The 19,280-nt window shown below is 36.6% G+C and overlaps 1 protein-coding gene across 1 annotated transcript in view; it reads right to left on the minus strand.

Annotated features, from left to right (window-relative positions):
* The window catches only part of BCKDHB (branched chain keto acid dehydrogenase E1 subunit beta), a 116,737-nt gene that overhangs the window by 70,798 nt on the left and 26,659 nt on the right, over window positions 1-19,280 (minus strand). The window contains exons 6-8 of the mRNA XM_069011267.1: window positions 18,063-18,171; window positions 8,815-8,912; window positions 5,473-5,583 (exon numbers count right to left, since the gene is read on the minus strand). Of these exons, the coding sequence (XP_068867368.1) occupies window positions 5,473-5,583; window positions 8,815-8,912; window positions 18,063-18,171 (318 nt within the window). The remainder of the gene's footprint in view (window positions 1-5,472; window positions 5,584-8,814; window positions 8,913-18,062; window positions 18,172-19,280) is intronic.

Here is a 19,280-nt window from a genome sequence, read left to right on the forward strand (position 1 = left end):
GTGTGGCAAATACTTGCCTTCTAAATAATACAAAAGTATAAGAATGTTATTTGCAAATTTTCACTTTCAAAATTAAAATGGCAGAGTGATACTAATCAGTTCAACATTTAAATAACATTCTTGGCTGAATTCAGGGTGAAAAAGCTACAGTAACTTGCACAATCCCTTAAGAGTACTAAATCCTGAGCTAGATTTCCTATCTCCAGTAACACATGCATATTTTTCAATATAAAACCCACTACAACTACAGAATTTTATCCTGAATGTGACCAGTGAAGCACTGGGAAGTGTGCCATTGGCTTTTTAATCAATACCACATCACCCAGCAGTTCTTACACAGGAAAGTCCACACAGCCTAATCTATTCAGAATGTCCAAGCAAATCTGTTAAGCATAGTGAAGAAAATAAAACTTTTATTTGAAAACTTCATTCCGAAAGGGAGAAAAAGTGCTTTTAAACAGTTTTGCAGTGCATAAAGAAACCATTTTTATAGATATTTCATATATAATTCATGTTTCAATTTTTTGAGCAGCATCCTTCATGGCAGCTTGTTCTTTCAATAGTAGCACAGGTAAACAATCAAGTAGTGGGGAAGTGTTACCTGTCTGGATTAGGAACTGACATCTTTGCTGTGCCTGCACTAAAAGCAGATGTCTGCATGCACATGCAACAGCTGGGGAGTCAGCAGAGCATTCAAGGCAGAGGTTTCTCTGTCAACAGGGTTATGTTGAGAAACACATTCATTTCATGCATTCCTGTTTACAGGTGAAGGTAAAATGGCGAAAAATCACTCCTGATCCCAGTCCACTCATACATAAAAAAAACCACAGATGGAGGATGCTGATGTTAGAATAAGCACAGGGAATGCATTCTCTCCCTCAAAAAAAAAAAAAAAATCAACTCTATGGACAGCTAGCTCATCTCTCTTTGAATTAGAACTGCTGTACCACTTATATACCAGTCCTAGTGAATAAAAAAGAGTTTTAGTCAGAAATCAGTGAAGATTGTCAAAGTAAACAAGAGACCTAGCAAATTTCTCACTGACCACAATGACACTGAAAATGTATACACAGACAACACGCTTGCAATCTAAGGAAGGCCTTTGCTATTACACTTCCTAAGGAAGCAGCAAAGGCAGCACATACTCTTTAAACAAGTTTGTGTCACTTTTCCAACACATAAAAACAAAACTTTTGAAGCTGATTTATACAACTACATATTGGGAGTTGATGTTGGGTTTACTTTCAACCCTCTAGGGAAAAAGCATGTTTGCTTTTGTTTCGTGTCTCATTCAGAAGCAATACACTGGAGCTCTGTGCATGTACAACCGGTACAATCTACTCAATTTTTCTTGTGAAAGACCTTAGAAAGACTACAGATCAGCATGCATTTTAATGTATAGAAATGTATATAAAACACATACACTCATAGATTCTTTGCTTTTATCCTAGTAAAAATATGTCAGATATGTTTTTTAAACAGGCCAACTACTTAGGATCTTTATGTCAGCAGCAGGTGTCATCTCACAGCTACAAAATTAAGAGTTCAATTTGTCTCACCTAACTTTACTCTAGGAAAACTAGGGTTTCCCTAACTTACTTTTAAAAAGACCAAACTTTTAAACCATGGTATTTCCAGAGGCCAATTTATCTCATAAAAAAACACACTGCTGAAGCAGTTCTGAAGAATGACCCTTAGGAAATATCCTTTCTTTACAATGAGCTCTCTCTATGAGCTCCTGTAACTAGGTCAAACTTCATTTCTCCTTCTTAGACATCTGAAGATTGACAAAAGAAAAATCCAGCCCCCGTTTGCATGTTGACCCACGTTTCCACAAATTGTACCAAAAAAAGTTTCAATTACTGCTGGGATCCATTTGAAGTCCATGGTAGTCTGCTCCAGGCAGGTGCAACCTCGTCTCCACATGCAGATGACAAATGCTAACCTATTTCAAAACCAAGCATAATCTCAAAATCTTCAAAATGCAAAGAAAATATCAGTAAAATTAGACTTTTTTTTTTTTCATGCTCACTATATTTATTCTTTATATTTCCCTCAAAGCTATATATTCATAAACATGCTCATAGGAGCAATGCAAAGTCAGAACAGATGCTTAACTTGACTAGAAGAGGCCTCTGGTGGCAGCTGTGAAGTACAACTTCTCATAGTTCTAGGAAATATGCCTTTTGATGACATAATTTGCTCTACAGAAAAGCTACAGAAAGCAGACTAAGGAGTTAGATTTGCAGTGAAAATTTTGACATATTATTGCTCATCTCCAAAGCACTAACAATTTCAGTCCATCCCTCTTCATGCCTACACCACAGATGTCAAATTAAAGTCGAATATCTTTCCAGCTAAGTAAGACTAAAATGACACCCTTTACTGATCACAAAGGAAAACACTTCTAGCAGTAAAACTGAGGGATGTGTTTTTACAGCAAAACCCAAAGTCCTGGTCTCCAACACCACACAGACTCCCCTAAGCCACGGACCATGCATCCCAGCACCAGCAGAAGAGCAGTAAGGTTATGATGTATTACATGCACCATCATCTGCATCCAACAGGACAAAGAGACAATGGACACATTTCAAACATACATGTGAGACAAGGAAAAACAAAAAGCTGGCCTGATGTTTATGAGTGCTGACACAAGTAATAGTCTGAGGCAAAGGGCAGCCTCCAAGAGCTGATAACTTGCTTATTGGTTGGACTGGAATAAAAGCAATTCCATTATCATTTAAGAGCCCACAGAGAAAACATAAACAGACCAATGACCAGCTGAGGACTTTCTCTGGAATGGCCAACTTTCCTACTGCTCTTCTGGACCTTGACACTGGCATCTCAGGAAGGGAATAATAAGTCCCATCACCCAAAGTGATGCTGTAAGCCACTACCAACTGCAACAGTTGCCACAAGCAGTTCAGTTCCTCTTGAGATAAAGCTACAGCAAGCAGCTAGAAGTGTAATTTCCGTCCTTCTGTTTACATTGGCAATTACCTTAAAAGCTGTACAGGATGCAAATTAAATTTAAAAAGTTTCAGGGTTACATAATGCAACCACCTAATGCACAAATGCAAACCACTAATTATTTGCAGCTGAGCAAAACAGACAATATCTACAGAAGAAGAGAATTTAACTTTTCTCCCATCAGACCAGCCAGAATACAGCCAAATTAACATAACAGCAATGCTAACTAAAAACATTCATTATTTGGTATTTATTATAATAAATAGCTGAACTGCCTAGCCAACAGGCACTATACTTCTTTTGAAATTACTCTCTTAATTCTTAATAGTAAACTTATTAACAGATTTAAAGCAACAGATCCATATGTTCCATCTTTTAGAGAGGTGGAGAACCTCTCCTACAAGGAAACACTAAGAATTGGGATTGTTCAGTCTGGAAAAGAGAAGGATTCAGCATGACCTAATGCAGCCTTCCTGTACCTGAAAGGAGCCTACAACAAAGATGGAAAGAGACTTTTTACAAGAGCATGCAGTGACTGGACAAGGGGGTATAGTTTCAAACAGAGTAGGTTTAGATCAGATATTAGAAAAAAAAAATCTTCACTGTAAGGGCAGTGAGGCAGAGAAAAAGTTGCCCAGAGAAGCTGTGGATGCCCTATCTCTGGAAGTGTTCAAGGCCAGCTTGGATGGGACTCTGAGCAACCTGATCTAATGGAAGATGTCCTTATCTAAGGCAGGGGAGTTGAAACTATATGATCTTTAAAATCCTTTAGGACCCAAACCATTCTATGATATTTTTATTTATGCCACAATACTTTAAAAGATGTTCAGGACAGAACATGATCTGAAAATCTTCACAGATTCTCCAAATTTAAACAACATATTTGCAAAATATTGTACAACTAAAGCTCTGCACTTCCTATGCACAGCTACGTTTTTTCCTGATGGCATTTCAGTGCAGGTCCAACCCAAAAAAATAGACTTAACTGCTCTTTCAAAGACATACTTTGTTTTCAAAGAATGACAGATCAAATCTTCAAAGGAGGGGAAGAAATTAACTAAAAAAAAAAGAATCCTTTTGCTTGTTCAGAAGAGATTGTAAAGGATTTATTATGGCCAAAGTTTCATTTCATATTGATGACAGCTACTCAACACATTTCATTTTTTACAGCTAGAAAGCACATCCAAGTCACAAGAAATACACTTCAAACAAAGAATGAAAACACTTCAACCAAGAAGATAAAGTTTATGAGGCAACTCATAGCTACACATATAAGTACACAATTTGTAACACATCCACAACCAGACAGCAGAACACTGCCAACAGCAGATGCACAACATGGATCTTTCCTCCCATAATCTATTCCATCCCATCCCACTGGCAGTCCCTCCGATAAATAAAACTGAGGAGAAATACAAGCTTTGCCATAGCGTAGCAGATCAATGGCACATCTTTCCCTTTATCATACTTAATGTGTTTATATGTTACCTGACCAGAAGCAAGGCCCTTATTGAGCAAACACTGAATGACTAAACCCTTGTCTACACAACTAAGATATTCCAAGTATATAGACAGAGTCAGGTACGCGCCTGTTCTGCCCTATTTAAACATCTGTACCATCTGAGTTAGCTGTAGATATACACCATATTGCTTTAAATTAGAAACTGCAAGCAGAGAAAGTATTGGTTGGAATCACATACCTTTCTGCAAGCCCATGGCTGTTCTCATCCCTGTGGTTAAGTCAGTGCACTACAGTTACCAGGCCTGAGCTAAGAAAGCTGCAGACATCTTCCAGTCTTCCGAGTGATTTGTTCAGCAACATAAAATGAGTGAGTGTACCTAGCTTGAATTAGGACCCAAGGAGTTGTTAGCCATGGTCCTGCAGGACTGTAGATTTGCCAGCTTAAGGAAACTCTCAGCTCTGGCAGAAGCAGCAAGTGTTCTGTTAGCAACATCAGAGATTTCCACAAAGAAGAAAAGGACTTTCCAGTACCCATGAATTTCAAACTAGGTAGTCTGAGTAAATGCTGCTTTTTCTACCCAACCCAAAAATTCATATACCTTAAAGCAAAACATTTATTTCTAAAAATACAGATAAACAGCACTTAGGCACATTACAGCAGACCTAAAACTAGATGAAGATCTTAACCTAAAACAGCAAGAAAAAAAGATAAAGATTTCACCAGATCTCTTCAGACCCAAGGACAACAAAGATGAGACGAAAAGTCAGAAATCATGGAAAAGCAATTTTCAGGCAGAAGTCTGATTAAATTGTGCCCTCTGCTTCAAAGTAAAGAACGTGTATTCTGACAGTATTTTGAAGCCTGAAACATAATTCTCTTTTAATGCTAAAGCAAATGTTTGGTCCATGCAGGCTGCATGTACTCTGAATTTATGATATGAAACAAAAAATACAGAACAATATATACAAAAGAAAGCAAAAAATCTAGGTCTTTAAAAAAACTGAGGTTGTTTTTAAATTAATATGCATCATTTCCTTACCTTGCAAACAGTCTCTGTATCCCAAGGTAAGATGGTCCTCAGATCAATAACTTCACAGGACACACCAAGCTTTTCTTGAGCCATTGTTGCCACCTCTTTGATCACATGCACCTGAAAAAGCAATGTTATCGCCAAATCATCCAAATTACATAAATTGTTCTAAATTACACATATACAATACAATCAGTGATTTAACATATCACCTGCATGTTGAACACAGACCCTTCTATTCAGTAATAACCATTTAGTATTCAGTTCATTCTTCTTATTTACTACCTAATTATTCCTAGTATTTTAACTCCACTCCAAAAACTAAATTCACTGGAGAATCACTGAGAACAAAATTTTCCTTCTAGAGAAGTGTCTTTCAGTGAACAGTATCAGTCCTCACTATTTGTAATCAGTTTGAATGTGTTTTATAAGTTTTTTGTTAGGACTGTAACTAAGCTAATACCCAAATACATCACAGTCAAGTACTTTGATGTAGCAGTCCCACACAATTCTGCAAAGCAGCATTACATACATTCAGAAATACTACACTGCACTACACCTGATCTTAGCCAAAAAGCCAAGAAACAGTTCTAGTAGTCCCAGTAACTACACTTGCTACAACTTACTGAAAGTGAAACATAACCAAGTGATCATCTCCAAAGCATTATCTTATGAACAGCTAGGAAAGTAAGCATCACATAAAAAGTTACCTGTAAATATCCAGTCCTGAGCCCACAATCAAAGCATATAGCAGTAGCACGATATTATAACCATTTACTGGTCTTCCAATATACAGTTTAACACCAACATTACAAATGTTGTATTAGCTGGTTACTACAATTAACATTTTATTAAAACAAAAAAGTATTCCCCTCTAGCAAGTGGCTATCACTGAACTGGAATACAGATTATTCCCTATCCATCAGTCAAGGAATCTATTTAGTAGTATATGTAACTGCATCACAGTAGATATAAAACAATCCACATCTATTACCATCCTTTCCACAAGGTATATTATGCTAAGAACAGAAAAGAAAGCAATACTATATACATTCAAAACTGTATCTTGACAGTAGGCTATGAAACACTTCTCAGCAAAATGTATTTCAAGCATTGGCTTCCCTAAAACAAGCATTTGCTAGCAAATGCTCCAACATGGAAAATAACAACTGTTACAACTCAGATTATCCCCCACAAATATCTCAGCAAGAAGCATCTGCTCATGAGATATGAGGGTAAAAAAATTTCTCGATATGATGTTGCCAAAAAACTCTGATGCTCTCTTTATTGTTAGAACATTTCACAATACAGGTTTGGACTGTGGCGGATGACCTCCATCAAGCAACTTCTAGGCATAGGTAAGGGTTGAAGCCAAGGACCATCCCAAATAATCAGCTTGGATGAGGTCATCTTCATCTTGAAGGCAACAGAATTTAGTAATATGGACAGTAATATGGTCAGGCAGTGTCACTTGCCTGAAGGTTAGAGGGCATTAATAAATCCTAGACAGGCATAAATTCTATACTGAAATAAGATGATTAAGGATTTAAACACAAACTACATCATACCTATATGAACAGTTAAATGCAAAAGGACTATTTTACAAGGGATATCAATAGAAGTACTGCAATAACAGAAAGAAAATATAGCTTGCAGTGTTTTTGTTTAAACTTCTAATACACCTGTGGCTGTAATAAGAATGTTTGAGAATTTTCAACATGGCACATAGGATGGATGTTTTTGCTGTTTCTCTGTACAAATGAAAACATTTACCTAGCTCACAGGGGATATGGATTAGTTAATGACAATAAACAGATTAGTTAATGACAATAAAAGACTGAGCACAACTGGAGATGAACTAAAAGCCTTTGCTGCCCTTCATGAGCACCACCCAGGACAACTAGCATCAGGGAACCCCACCAGAGCAGCAGCTGCCAAGCAACTACCTCATGTCCAAAACCATAAGAGAAGTTACCAGTGAGTCCGTGCAAGCCCTCTGCCTATTGACAGTAAATTCTGGATTGGTAGCACAATTAGCACTCAAACTCCAAGTTTATGTATTTCACCTGAATACATCCTCAGCACAAACTCACTGAACGTATTTGATCTGCAGAACCCTGTCACCTCCAGTGACAATCCAACACACTGGATTTACTGCATATCTGTGAAACATCTGTCCCCATGCTGTATGGCACAGCCACACCCATGGTTTGGTCAGATCCTAAATCTGGATTAGGTCTGCACATCTGTCCTACTTTTAGTCACACCAAAAGAAAAGTCTGTCTTAAATTTTTCCAAGCACCAGAACACATCATTTTTTTGAAGCATGTCACTCCAAGTCCTCTCTGCACTACTGCCTACTGAGTAAATTCAGGATATTATTAAATCCTCATAGACAGCTTCTAAGCCATTACTTTTCAAGTCAATTACTTTATCAATATCTGCTGGAGAAAAACACGTACAAGTAAAGATATTTAAGAAGTCCATCGTTAAACAGCAGTGCAAAGTATCAGAAACTACTAGGAATAACCACAGATATGAAGGAGATCAAGTAGTCTGAAAACAAGGAAACTACCACAGACAAGCACTGAAGATTAGAAATTTCAAATGAAACAAAACAAACAAACCCAACAACAACAACGACAAAAAGGCACAAACCCAGAGATCAGTTCAATACTCTTTGTCATGAAAGTTGTAATACTCTCTCCTCTAAAAGCTTCTCAGATTCATCTAGCCCAAGGAAATAGTAACTTCTGACAAGTCAAAACTAGACTCAAATTTCTTTTCTATAATTCTGGACAATGAAGATGTATTTTCTTAACAGCTTTTTCAATATTTGCAGATCTTATTTTGGCAGTGGGGGGAAAGTTGCCAATTATGTTTTTGAACAGCTTAGAATGCAACTGTTAGAACAAAACTATATCAATCCCTACTTGTATTAAATGTTCGGTGGATTTTTAACTTTCTGTATAAAGGGAACCCCAGATTACACTTCCTTAAATCATTCAGTGAAGATGTATACTTTTCTTTCAGCAGACTATTTTGAACTTTTCTTTCCCACTGCCTTCCTCAGAGTTAAATCTCACTGTCCCATTCTTAAACCTATCATTTCCATAATCATAGAAAAATCATTAACCTGCTGCACAGGTACCTCTTCTACATTTCCAGAGTCATCTTCCATCAAAAATGAGTAAAAACTTCCACAATAAAAAGCAGGTTTCACAGAAATATAAACACTGACAAACATTCATTCAAGCATATAGTGATGGAAGACACATTTTAATGCCTGCACTTGAGCTTGAATGCTAGGCTTTGATGGGTGAGAAATAGCTTGTTAAGAGAGTTACTGACCTGAGTGCCCCAAGCAACCATTGTCACATCACTGCCTGTCTGCAGCACCTCGGCTTGAGACAGTGGAATGTTGTAGGGCTCTACAGGAACTTGTTCCACTGAATAAAGAGAAAACAGGAGAAAATAAGCATTAGATTCCTTTATTAGTCAATATTATCCTATAAAAACATACATTAAAATTTTTCTTTCATGTTAAAGCCATCTAAAATAATAGACCAAAATCACACTGAGTATGTTACTGGTGCTCAGCGACAGGATGACCATAAACTAAAACACAAGAAGCTTCACCTTAACATAAGGAAGAACTTCCTTACGTTGAGGGTGGCAGGCCACTGGAACAGCCTGTCCAGTGAGGTTGTAGGGTCTCCCTCTCGAGAGAAATTCAAAACCCACCTGGACACATTCCTGCATAACCTGCTCTAGGTGACCCTGCCTTGGCATGGGAGTGGGACTGGATGATCTCCAGAGGTTTCTTCCAACCCTAACAACTGTGTGATCCTATTAGCATTAGGCCAAAATAACTGAGTATTATCATTCATTTCAAATGTTTAGCTGCAATTCAAATTATTTTTAATTACACTGTTTAAAATAATGTTCAGTGTAGAGTTTAATTTATGTTCTATGCAACACAACAAGATGATGCATATATGCACATGCAAAAGATAGCAATAAGTTCCGGTGTACATCAAGTCAAAATACCAGCATCAGATTTGGAGATGGATACTGCTACAGTTGATAAAAAAAATCTCAAGTAACCACTAATTGATTAGAATTTTTGATTATTCTAGTAATCATCAGAGGAGTCTTGAAATTACACTTTAATACTCAGACAAGAAGGAACAGCTGTGCCAGCATCCTCCTGATGCTCCAAGTGTGATGCTCTACAGTTTTATGTTTAAATTGAGGTAAAAAGTTTTCAGAACCTACACTGGAAGTGTCAGGAAGAACTTCTGATTATAGCGGTTTTAAATAAATCTAAGTATTTTTCCTTTAAAAAAATGTTATCTATTCACCAAAAATACACCAGAATTCGAGAGAGTAGGCAATAATTAGTCATCTTGTCTTGTCCTAAGACATCTAAGGTAATTCCATTCAAGGCTCATTTACTAGTTTTCAGATGGAAAAATGTTAGGTCAGTTATGCTAGTTTTGAATCAGTGCTCCCATGCACTATACATTGGTTTAACAACTAAATCAATGATAAAAGACATCCATATATCATATTTTAAAAGAAATACTGGTTTTGATCTAAAGATGAACTTGTCTATGCACCAGCAAGTCAAATAATTCTTCTTAAAAGATATTCTAGTGATAGTAGAAAAAAAAAATCTTATTTTTTCTAAATACACAGAAACCATTTATAAGGAAAACACTCTGCCTTTTTTTGTTAACTTATTTCATAGCTCATAAAATACTTATTGAGTTCCTGCTGAACAAAATTGCTTCTTGAAGTTACAATACAGAATCTCCGTGAGTGGTACCAGTGGTAAAGTGGTTTGTATTTTTCCTTCATTGTTATGGTAGATCCAAAACAAGTAGAATGACCTAGGTTTTTTCCTAGCTTACAAGTTCCAAACATAACCTCAATAAATGAAGTAGCAAATAATTTCAATTAAAGCAGATAATTTTTTTTTCCTTGTTGATAACGATATATAAATACCACATATATCACAGAATCACAGAATAGCTGAGGTAGGAAGTGACCTCTGGAGATCACCTCATCCAAGCCCCCAGCTCAGAGCCGGTCATTCAAGGCCTTGTCCAGTCAAGTTCTGAGCACTTCCATGGTCAGAGACTCCACATCTTGGCAACCTGTGCCTATGTTTGATCATCCTCACAGTAAAGAATGTTTCTGCCTGTGCTTAGATTAGAGATATCTCACTTCACCTGAACAGGCACAGAAGAGACATACATATTAACTAAATCATTCTTCCTAAAAACCTAACAACAAATTCTTTTTCAGCATAATTCAACAACACATATCCATTTAATCAAGGAAATGTTTAACATGTATTTTAAACACGAGGTGCTTTTAAACATAGCACAAAGTCAGATCTCTTTGCAAACAATTTTTAATGTACTAAAATATCAGTGTTTTTCTGTAACGATTTCTTTTAATAACAAGTGGCTAGAAAAACATAGGGCTGGAAAGGAAAGGGAAGAAAGGCACATTCAGCCTTTGCTCACTGCACATTAGTGGCAGACCAGGTTTCTATGGATTCTGCACATTGTACAACTCTCAGGCAACAGAAAGAGATTCTGAGAGATAATGAAACCCAGAACTACACTAATTGGCATTGCATAAGTGTCTTTGTCATGAAATGGTCACCTACATGAAACCTGGAGAACAAGAAACTTAAAAAGATACCACAGGACCTTCGAGTGAAAACCCAGGTTACTGACATGAATGAGAAAGTTTTGAAAGGAGTGGGATGAGCCAGAGGAAGAACTGGAAGGTGTACATGACAAATAAATGCCTTTTCTCTGTGCCATGGTTTTATCCACTTAGGGAAATGAAATATAAGACACAATTACACAAATTAACTAATTACTTACTATAGCTAAACAATTCTGCAACAAAATGCCCATTAAATGAGCTCATCTATAATACCTGTCAATTTTAAATGGAAAATTCAGCTTGTCAAAAATTTATAGGAAAGTCCAATTTGGAAGGATTTTTCTTGATTGCCTTTGCAAAAACTCCTCTCCCAACTAATAAAGATGAAAAATAGCATATGAAATTATTCTGTTAATATTCTTTCATAATAATTATCTAATTCAGGATAACAGTGTTTATATACAAAGCAGCCTATTTGTCTATTACTGAAGAAATAAAGTATTTTAAATCAAATGTTTCAAATACAGATTTCAAATACATCAATTAGCAAAAAATTGTAATTATCAGTGAAAAAGGGCCATGACAAGTTAATTTGAAGAGGTTACAACATCTGCTGCATTTTCTAAAAGAGCAGTCTGAACAGCAGAAAGAAAACACATGTTTTCTCATCTTACCTGCCTTGTCTCTATAACAACCACTGATGCAAGTCGTATTTATTGCTACACCACCAGTGTCATATATAGTACAATTAAATGAAACTGAAAAGGTCAAAAAACATCAGAGTAGGTTCTCCACAAGATGTCTAAACCCGATAATGTCAAGGTGACTCATCTTCTCCTCTGATTCATAACCATTATGTGCCCTTGACACTGCACAGGCTGTTAACACTTTTTATAAATCAAAGCCTCCTTTTCCTTTTTAATTCAGATATTTTCTTAGTATCTCCAACATTTAGGGGGATGTCACTATGGCACTTGGAATAACATTATGATCTCGTAAGTTAAATAGCAACAGAATTCTTCTTTGCACGTGTACTTGCATATTTAACTACGGATTTTTACTCAGAAAGGCTTACATTTCTTTGCTCCTTCCTAATATTATTGAAGGGAAATTAACAAAAAATATCAGTGTCTTTCTGTAATGATTTCTTTAAATAACAAGTGGCTAGAAAAATACAAGGCTGGAAAGGAAAGGGGAAACTTCTGATAAACACTTGTATGGTTATGTGAAAGAAGACAGCATCTGGTCCTTGAAGGGTGTCTAGACAAGAATCTTTACAATGCAAAATGGGATAATAGAAAGATGGAAAAGCCACAAAAAACAACACACAGGGACACAAACGTTACCACAAAGGTTGAGGGTGGCAGTTACAAGAACCAAACATGCTCAGTCCCACTTATTGATAAGGGTATGGGAAATATGGGAGTATTCCTTCCAGTAAAATTATCTGATGGGATGATAAAGAAAAAGGAGAAGCTATGATCAAAATACGGAGACACAAACCTGAAGACAAACATAACTAAGAAAAGAAACAAACCTTGTCAGGAACACTCAGGGAAGGGCTATAAGAAATGATGGGCATATCCAGGAATTTGCAACTGGTAAGCACACAAACCCAAGGGTCCAGGGTGCTGGAGCAGGGTGCCTGGAACTACACCAGCTGATGAGGCCACACAAAGGTGAAGGGGGTTGGTGAGGAGCAAAGTGGGGAAGAAACAGAAAGGGTTACAATAGGAGGAGCCTATCAGGGCTGGTCAGCATGTTTGTCTGACTGAGCCTTGTGCCTCATCATGGTATTCAGTCCCAGCTTCCTTGGAAATCCTGTCCAGTGCAAGGGCTGTGTGCTGCAAGGACTAAGTACCAGCTGCTGTTTACACAAGTATGAAAGAACAAGACATGGGGCCAGCAAGTGGGGACAAACCAGTGTGCAGAAACCCTGGGCTTGTGGTGTGAACAACAGGAGCAAGCAGGGGTCTTGGAACCAGCTGCTGGCGTGGGAATAATATGTGGCCTGAACACCACCTACCAGGAGGGACTGCAGGGTCATAAAAAGCTGTTCTATGTCCTGTGGGAAACACACAGAGCTCCTAGACTGGCTAAAATCCTCCACTCAAAATTTTTGAAAGATAAAGAGCCATCCGGGGGGAGAATCACTGTAATTCCCACTCCACATATGTACAACCAAGTTCATGGTGGCACTGCCATAACAGTTCAAGGAAGTAAACAAAGATTAAGGATGAGCACTTCAAAGAGCCCAGGTACAGCAAGGAACAGCAAGTCCTCTGCTAAACAAACTGCTAGCAAAGTGGGTGACTGGGTAGAGAAACAGGCCTGTGGGCTGAGCCACAGATGCAAAAGCATTATCCTGCTTCACAGCGAGGGAAGTACAAATCTGCAATTACTAGCTACAGCTATGCATGGCAAGCATACTTCTTTTCTCTTCCCATCTAGCTACTGCTTTCTGATATATGTCTTACATACATATGTATCTACAAATATATTCACATAGATAACATATATACCCATACATGAAATCATGTATCTGTATATGGGGACTATCTCAAATTGCTTGCACACCAGAGCTAACGCAGAAAATGAAACTTACCAATTCTATTTCATTCAAACAAAATAGTTCTCTTCTGTAACTTCTAAAATTTACTGTTAACAGATACCCAGCAAACTTTAAGGTCCAGCTCTGCGGTTGTCTACACAGGAAAGACATGGAGATAGTGGTGTGGGTCCAGAGGAGAACCATGAAGATCACCAGAGGGATGAAACATCTCTCCTATTAAGACAGACTGAGAGAGCTGGGATTTTTCAGCCTGGAGAAGAGAAAGCTCTAGGGAGGACTTACTGTGGCCTTTCAGTATTAAAAGGAGGCTTATAAGGTCAGTTTAGATTAGATATAAGAGTTTTTTACTGTGATGGTGGTGAAACACTGGAACAGGTTGCCAACAAAAGCTATAGATGCTCTATCCCTGGAAACATTCAAGGTCTGGTTGGATGAGGTTCCAAACAACCTGATTTAGTTGAAGATGTCCCTGCTCATTGCAGGGAGCTTGGACCACATGGCCTTTAAAGGTCACCTCCAACCCAAACTATTTTATGATTCTGTAACCTTAGCTTGAAGTCTGCTCCCTCCTTTTGGTGTTACTAGGGTTCTTGGATATTTAAGGTGTGCATATTTTTTGAATGAACTGGAAAACATTTCCAAAAAGTTCCTGCAGATTTGTCCTTCACTTCAGAATTTGCTTTTTCTTCTTGGTTCATCACAGTATGAATGTGGTGAACTTAAGGCAGTGCTACTTAAACATCCACCTGGGATCCACAGGGATGACTAAAGCAAAGACTTAAGGCCTAATTTTACTCTTGTATCTTGTGTGGGCAAAGGCATGTTTGGGTAGCAAATATTCCTACAGGAATTAATGTTCATTAAATAGTGTGGTTAGTTTTACCCCATTTCTGAATAAGCATACAACATATTTGACTAGGAAAATCTGTGTTCATTTGGGAAGAAATTGAACTAAACACATTATTTTTAAAAAACAGCAATCTCATTTTCCATGTGATAGCTACACTGAAATACTTTATGCTACAGCTCTGATTTACCTTGGAGACCAGACCTACATTTGAAAACACTTATCAAGATTCTTCTTATTTTTGTACAGTTTCTTTACTGTTACGAAAAGAAATCGATGCTTGAATGTTGCAGAACTGCCCTGTCATCAAAGCAAGCAAAATAAACAAACAAACAAAAACAACTTCCTGAACAAAAACAACCAATAAACTTGAAAGCAGTTAGTGGGCCTGTATAGCTCCTTGGAGGTATGTATCAGATGCAAAATCACGACGTTGGTTCTGCACAAAAACTTCCACAAAAAACCAATGACCTGGCATCCTGCTTAACATTCTCAAGAAGCAACTTCAGGTTATACATTCTAAGCTAGAATTCCAACAATAATAGCAACACTTTGCAGCAGAAGCAATGGGCATAAATTTTTGGTGGGTGGAGTGTGGGATTTTTGTCATTATTTTAGTTTGATTTTTTGCTTGTTTGTTTTAAACAAAGCATTATTAGCTTCAGGCCACCCAAATAAGGACAGATATCCTGTGTTTTAAAGATCATCCAACCCACAGTTTCTTTTCAGCCATAATTTCAACTATGTTAACAACACTGAACAAAATATCATGGAAAAATATTTCGAGATCTCATAGGAAGAAAGCAAGCTCCATTAGAGGAAAATTATAAGGCTCAAAAGTCTACATTAATTTTACAGATAGAAAATCTTCCTTCCCATTAACATCCTTAATTTTAACATCCTAACCACCTTAATTTTTCAACTAAGTCCTTACACACCCACTGTAACATCAGTCACAAAGCTCTCTGAACAAACATGTCTACTCACATGAAGCTACAGAAAAAAAAAAAAGCTATGGTAGGTTTCATTATTCAATGACTGAGGCATCATCATGGAAACAAAGAAAACTATTTTTGTCTGGAACAGTGAGATCCCAAATCTTAGGTGAAGTTTTATACCATGGTAAAAAGGAACAAAAAAGATAAATTAAGTAATAGAGTGAAACTGACACCATTTTGTGTTCTTGTTTTGGAAAGCATGCATGTTCCCAGCCTTCAGAAGACCCTGTACTGTTTCGAGACACTAGTCAAAAGAAACAATAAATACAGACATAGTTCAAGCTTACTGTCTAAGTCAATTTCTGAATCTGTATGATTTTCCTTCTCCTGCTAGAATCGACACACTCACATGGGGTATTGTAAAAATTTTCTCTATGAAACACAAGGCAGTCACATTTTTAAAACCCTTCTTTCCACTATTTGTCTTACTCTTCTTTACCAGGCTTGTGTCTTATTGCTGCTGCCTCTTGATCTTATCAAGCATGATGACCCTGGTCCATTTCTGAACTCACCAGGCCACTTGGTTTCTATGGTGGAATTACCAGAAACCCTGACTATGGTCAGGAGAATAAGAATGAACTCTAAGAGAGATCAATTTTATAGGAGAAACTCCCAGACAACAGTAATCCCCCAGTCCAAGGTGACCCAACCCACAAAGGACAGTGAAGATGATAAAGTAACGATGATACAAAGAAAGGTTTACAATGAAAATAAAAGGAACATAAAAACTATTCCATATAGTAAAACATTCCTACTTTACATTGTAGAAGTAATAAAATATCCATGTAGATAAAGGAAATTACCTGTTATAATCATTCCTGTCACATGTTGACACAAATTAGCATGTACTATAAATTTCAACCTACACAGCTAAACTGATGCTCTTAGAACTTTTAAAATAAAAAATATAGGCAAAGTCTCTGAAAATGAGCCATGAGCATACAGGAGGAAATCACAGTCTTTCAGAAATTACCAGCAGCAACACTGTAGTTGGTTACTGAACAGTACATATATCACATTAACCACTATTTCAGCACATCTTTACTCAAGATTTTGATCACAAGCCTGATTTATGTCCACTAAATGATCCAGCAATTGCTTTGCAAGTCATTTTCTCAAGCACAAAAGCCTCCCTATATTCTCAAAAGCTGTGTGATATTGATGCCAGTGTGAAAGCAAGTAGTTTACTAACTCTACAGTCTGTACTTGTGACTTGTAAATACTGGGGGGAAGGAGGAGAAATAAGGGCCTGCTTTAAAGGCACTTCATTTTTTCTTCTTTGTTTAACAGGACTCAGACTCAAGCTCATTTTTCAAACTACTTGCTCTAAATGAATGGACAGAGCTGAATTTTAGTAAGTTCTCAAAACACACTGAACTTAAGGAATGCAATACCTTATGGATACATCACACCCCACCACACTAAATATAGCTGCACTTCTAAATTTACATTGCTAATGGGACTTCTGGGTCTTTTTTGAAAATATAAAAGCAAATAAGCAGTTTTACCAGTAAATATCCTATGTGTTCCTGAGTTATATTACAATTTTTTGTAGTTTTGATGCCTGCTTTCTAATTTTTCCCTTATTATTGTCTCTCTAGGAAGACGATAAATTTACTGACAAAATGGATGCACTGATGGAAAAGTATTCTTAAAAGGTCCAAAGCAAAATAGAAACATTTTGTCTGTCACTCAAATTCAGTCCACACAGTCAACTTATAAACTGGATTGATGGATCAAGCATAGTTCGCATATATAAAGCCACAGGACAGGGAAATGCTACAGGTAAGTCGTGGCTTCAGTTCTATTTTATCAGTCACTCATACAATTTCTCTGCCTATCTCCACTGCTCTGTCAAGTTTCTCTATTCCAAACAAGTATCAAGCTAATTTTTAGAACCAACTCAAGCACCATCATTGTCAATTTTCACTGTTCCAATACATTACACATAATGAGAGTTGTTGAGTTGTTAAAACTACTTTGAACCAGAAAGTTCACTATGACTAAAACAAAGTATTGGCAATCACAGTTCCTTTCAAATAAGGTTAAAATCTAAGTGGGCAGATTTTGAAGATTTTTAGAAATTAGGCATTTCAAAGAAATTTTAACTTTGGGAAAACGGTGATGGTGGGGCTCAGTTCTTTTGGAAAAATAAAAACTGATCTGGAAACTTATTTTAGTATATAAGTCACCACAAGAAAGTAGTTCAAGTTCTGCCAATTTTTTATCAGAATTTGATACAGAATAATACCTCCTACTTATTTTTTTAACCTGAGACTGTAAATGTTCACTTATCTTTGCAGTCAAAACTTCAAGAATTTATTCAGTTTACACAATTCCTCTAAAAACCCAGCCCACAACAACAACATAGCTAGAGACCAAACAAGTCAAGATTTCTACTAAAGTATTGTTTTAACTCTGACTATCAACATATATGTACAAAAAACCCCAAACATTGTTACTTTATTGGAAAATACAATGTACAAATCTTTACCTGCAGCTCTGTAAAGTATTTTAGGTTCAAAGAATATGCATGGATTTTTGTCCTCTATGCATGACAGCAGCAATCCTTTGGCCTGCAGAGGACTCCTTGGAATAACAACCTGTAAAAATATTTTTTAAATAGTTTATTTAAAATTGCAATTCTGCTAGAAACTTCCTCAATAATACTCAACACTAAGCAATTATTTGCTTTAAATAAATCTATGTACAGATTGAGCTGTTCTCAAAAAGTGAATTAACATCAGTGCTACATTATTAAAACACACTCCAAATTTTGAATTTTATTTTGTTCATTGATGAGGCTTTAACAGAGCCCCTCTATACAGTGATTTAAATACTAAGGTACTCTGCCCAGGTAAGGTAGAACTAACATCTTAACAGTAACAGTTGAAGTAAAAGGAACAGAAAAATGTCAGTCAGATTTATAGATACATACATATAAAGTATATCTAAATCATACATACATAAGTATATATATATATATATATATATATATATGAACTTAGTAAAATTAATGTAGATGTATAACAAAAAAATTCAGCCGAGTGATCCTCATTTGCTTGGGTAAAGATTCATCAGAACAGGCTTTGAAGGTATTCAGACTTAGTCCAGTAAGTTTTGAAGGCTACAAAAGGAAATAGCTATTGAAAGCTGACTTTCTTTGCTTACGGTGAAAGACTGAAATCTGTTCGTTTTGGAAATAAATAACCAATAAATACCTCAAACTATTATCAAGCAAAGAAAATTAAGCAAGGCCTCCAAATGTAATCCAAATACTTGGAAGGAAACAGTATAATTCATTTGCCAACAGAAGAGTTAACTTTGGATGATCTAAGAGAATTTCTATTACGAGAAGAAAGTTACCCAATTATGGCAGTTTAAAAGAAAATAGAATGCAAGGGTCAAATTCCCTCAAATCAGAAGAACTGACTCATTTACATCCCAGAGACCTCAAAGAGCTGGAACATGCAGCATGAAGTCTACCAGCAAACACTTCTATAGCTGTGAAGTTAGAAGTCACTGAAAACATTAGTTCTAGCACTTGTTTGAAAAAAAAAAATCCATGTTAACTACAGCTATGGCTTCAAAATATATTTTGAGAGCAATACCATTTATTTATATAAAAGTAATATAAAAGAGTGAAAACACAACCTAAATCTCCTATTACATGAAATTAACTCGATAAGTGATTTTTCCAAACAAGGGGAAA

This window comes from Aphelocoma coerulescens, chromosome 3 (assembly GCF_041296385.1).
Source record: "Aphelocoma coerulescens isolate FSJ_1873_10779 chromosome 3, UR_Acoe_1.0, whole genome shotgun sequence".
Lineage (NCBI taxonomy): Eukaryota > Metazoa > Chordata > Aves > Passeriformes > Corvidae > Aphelocoma > Aphelocoma coerulescens.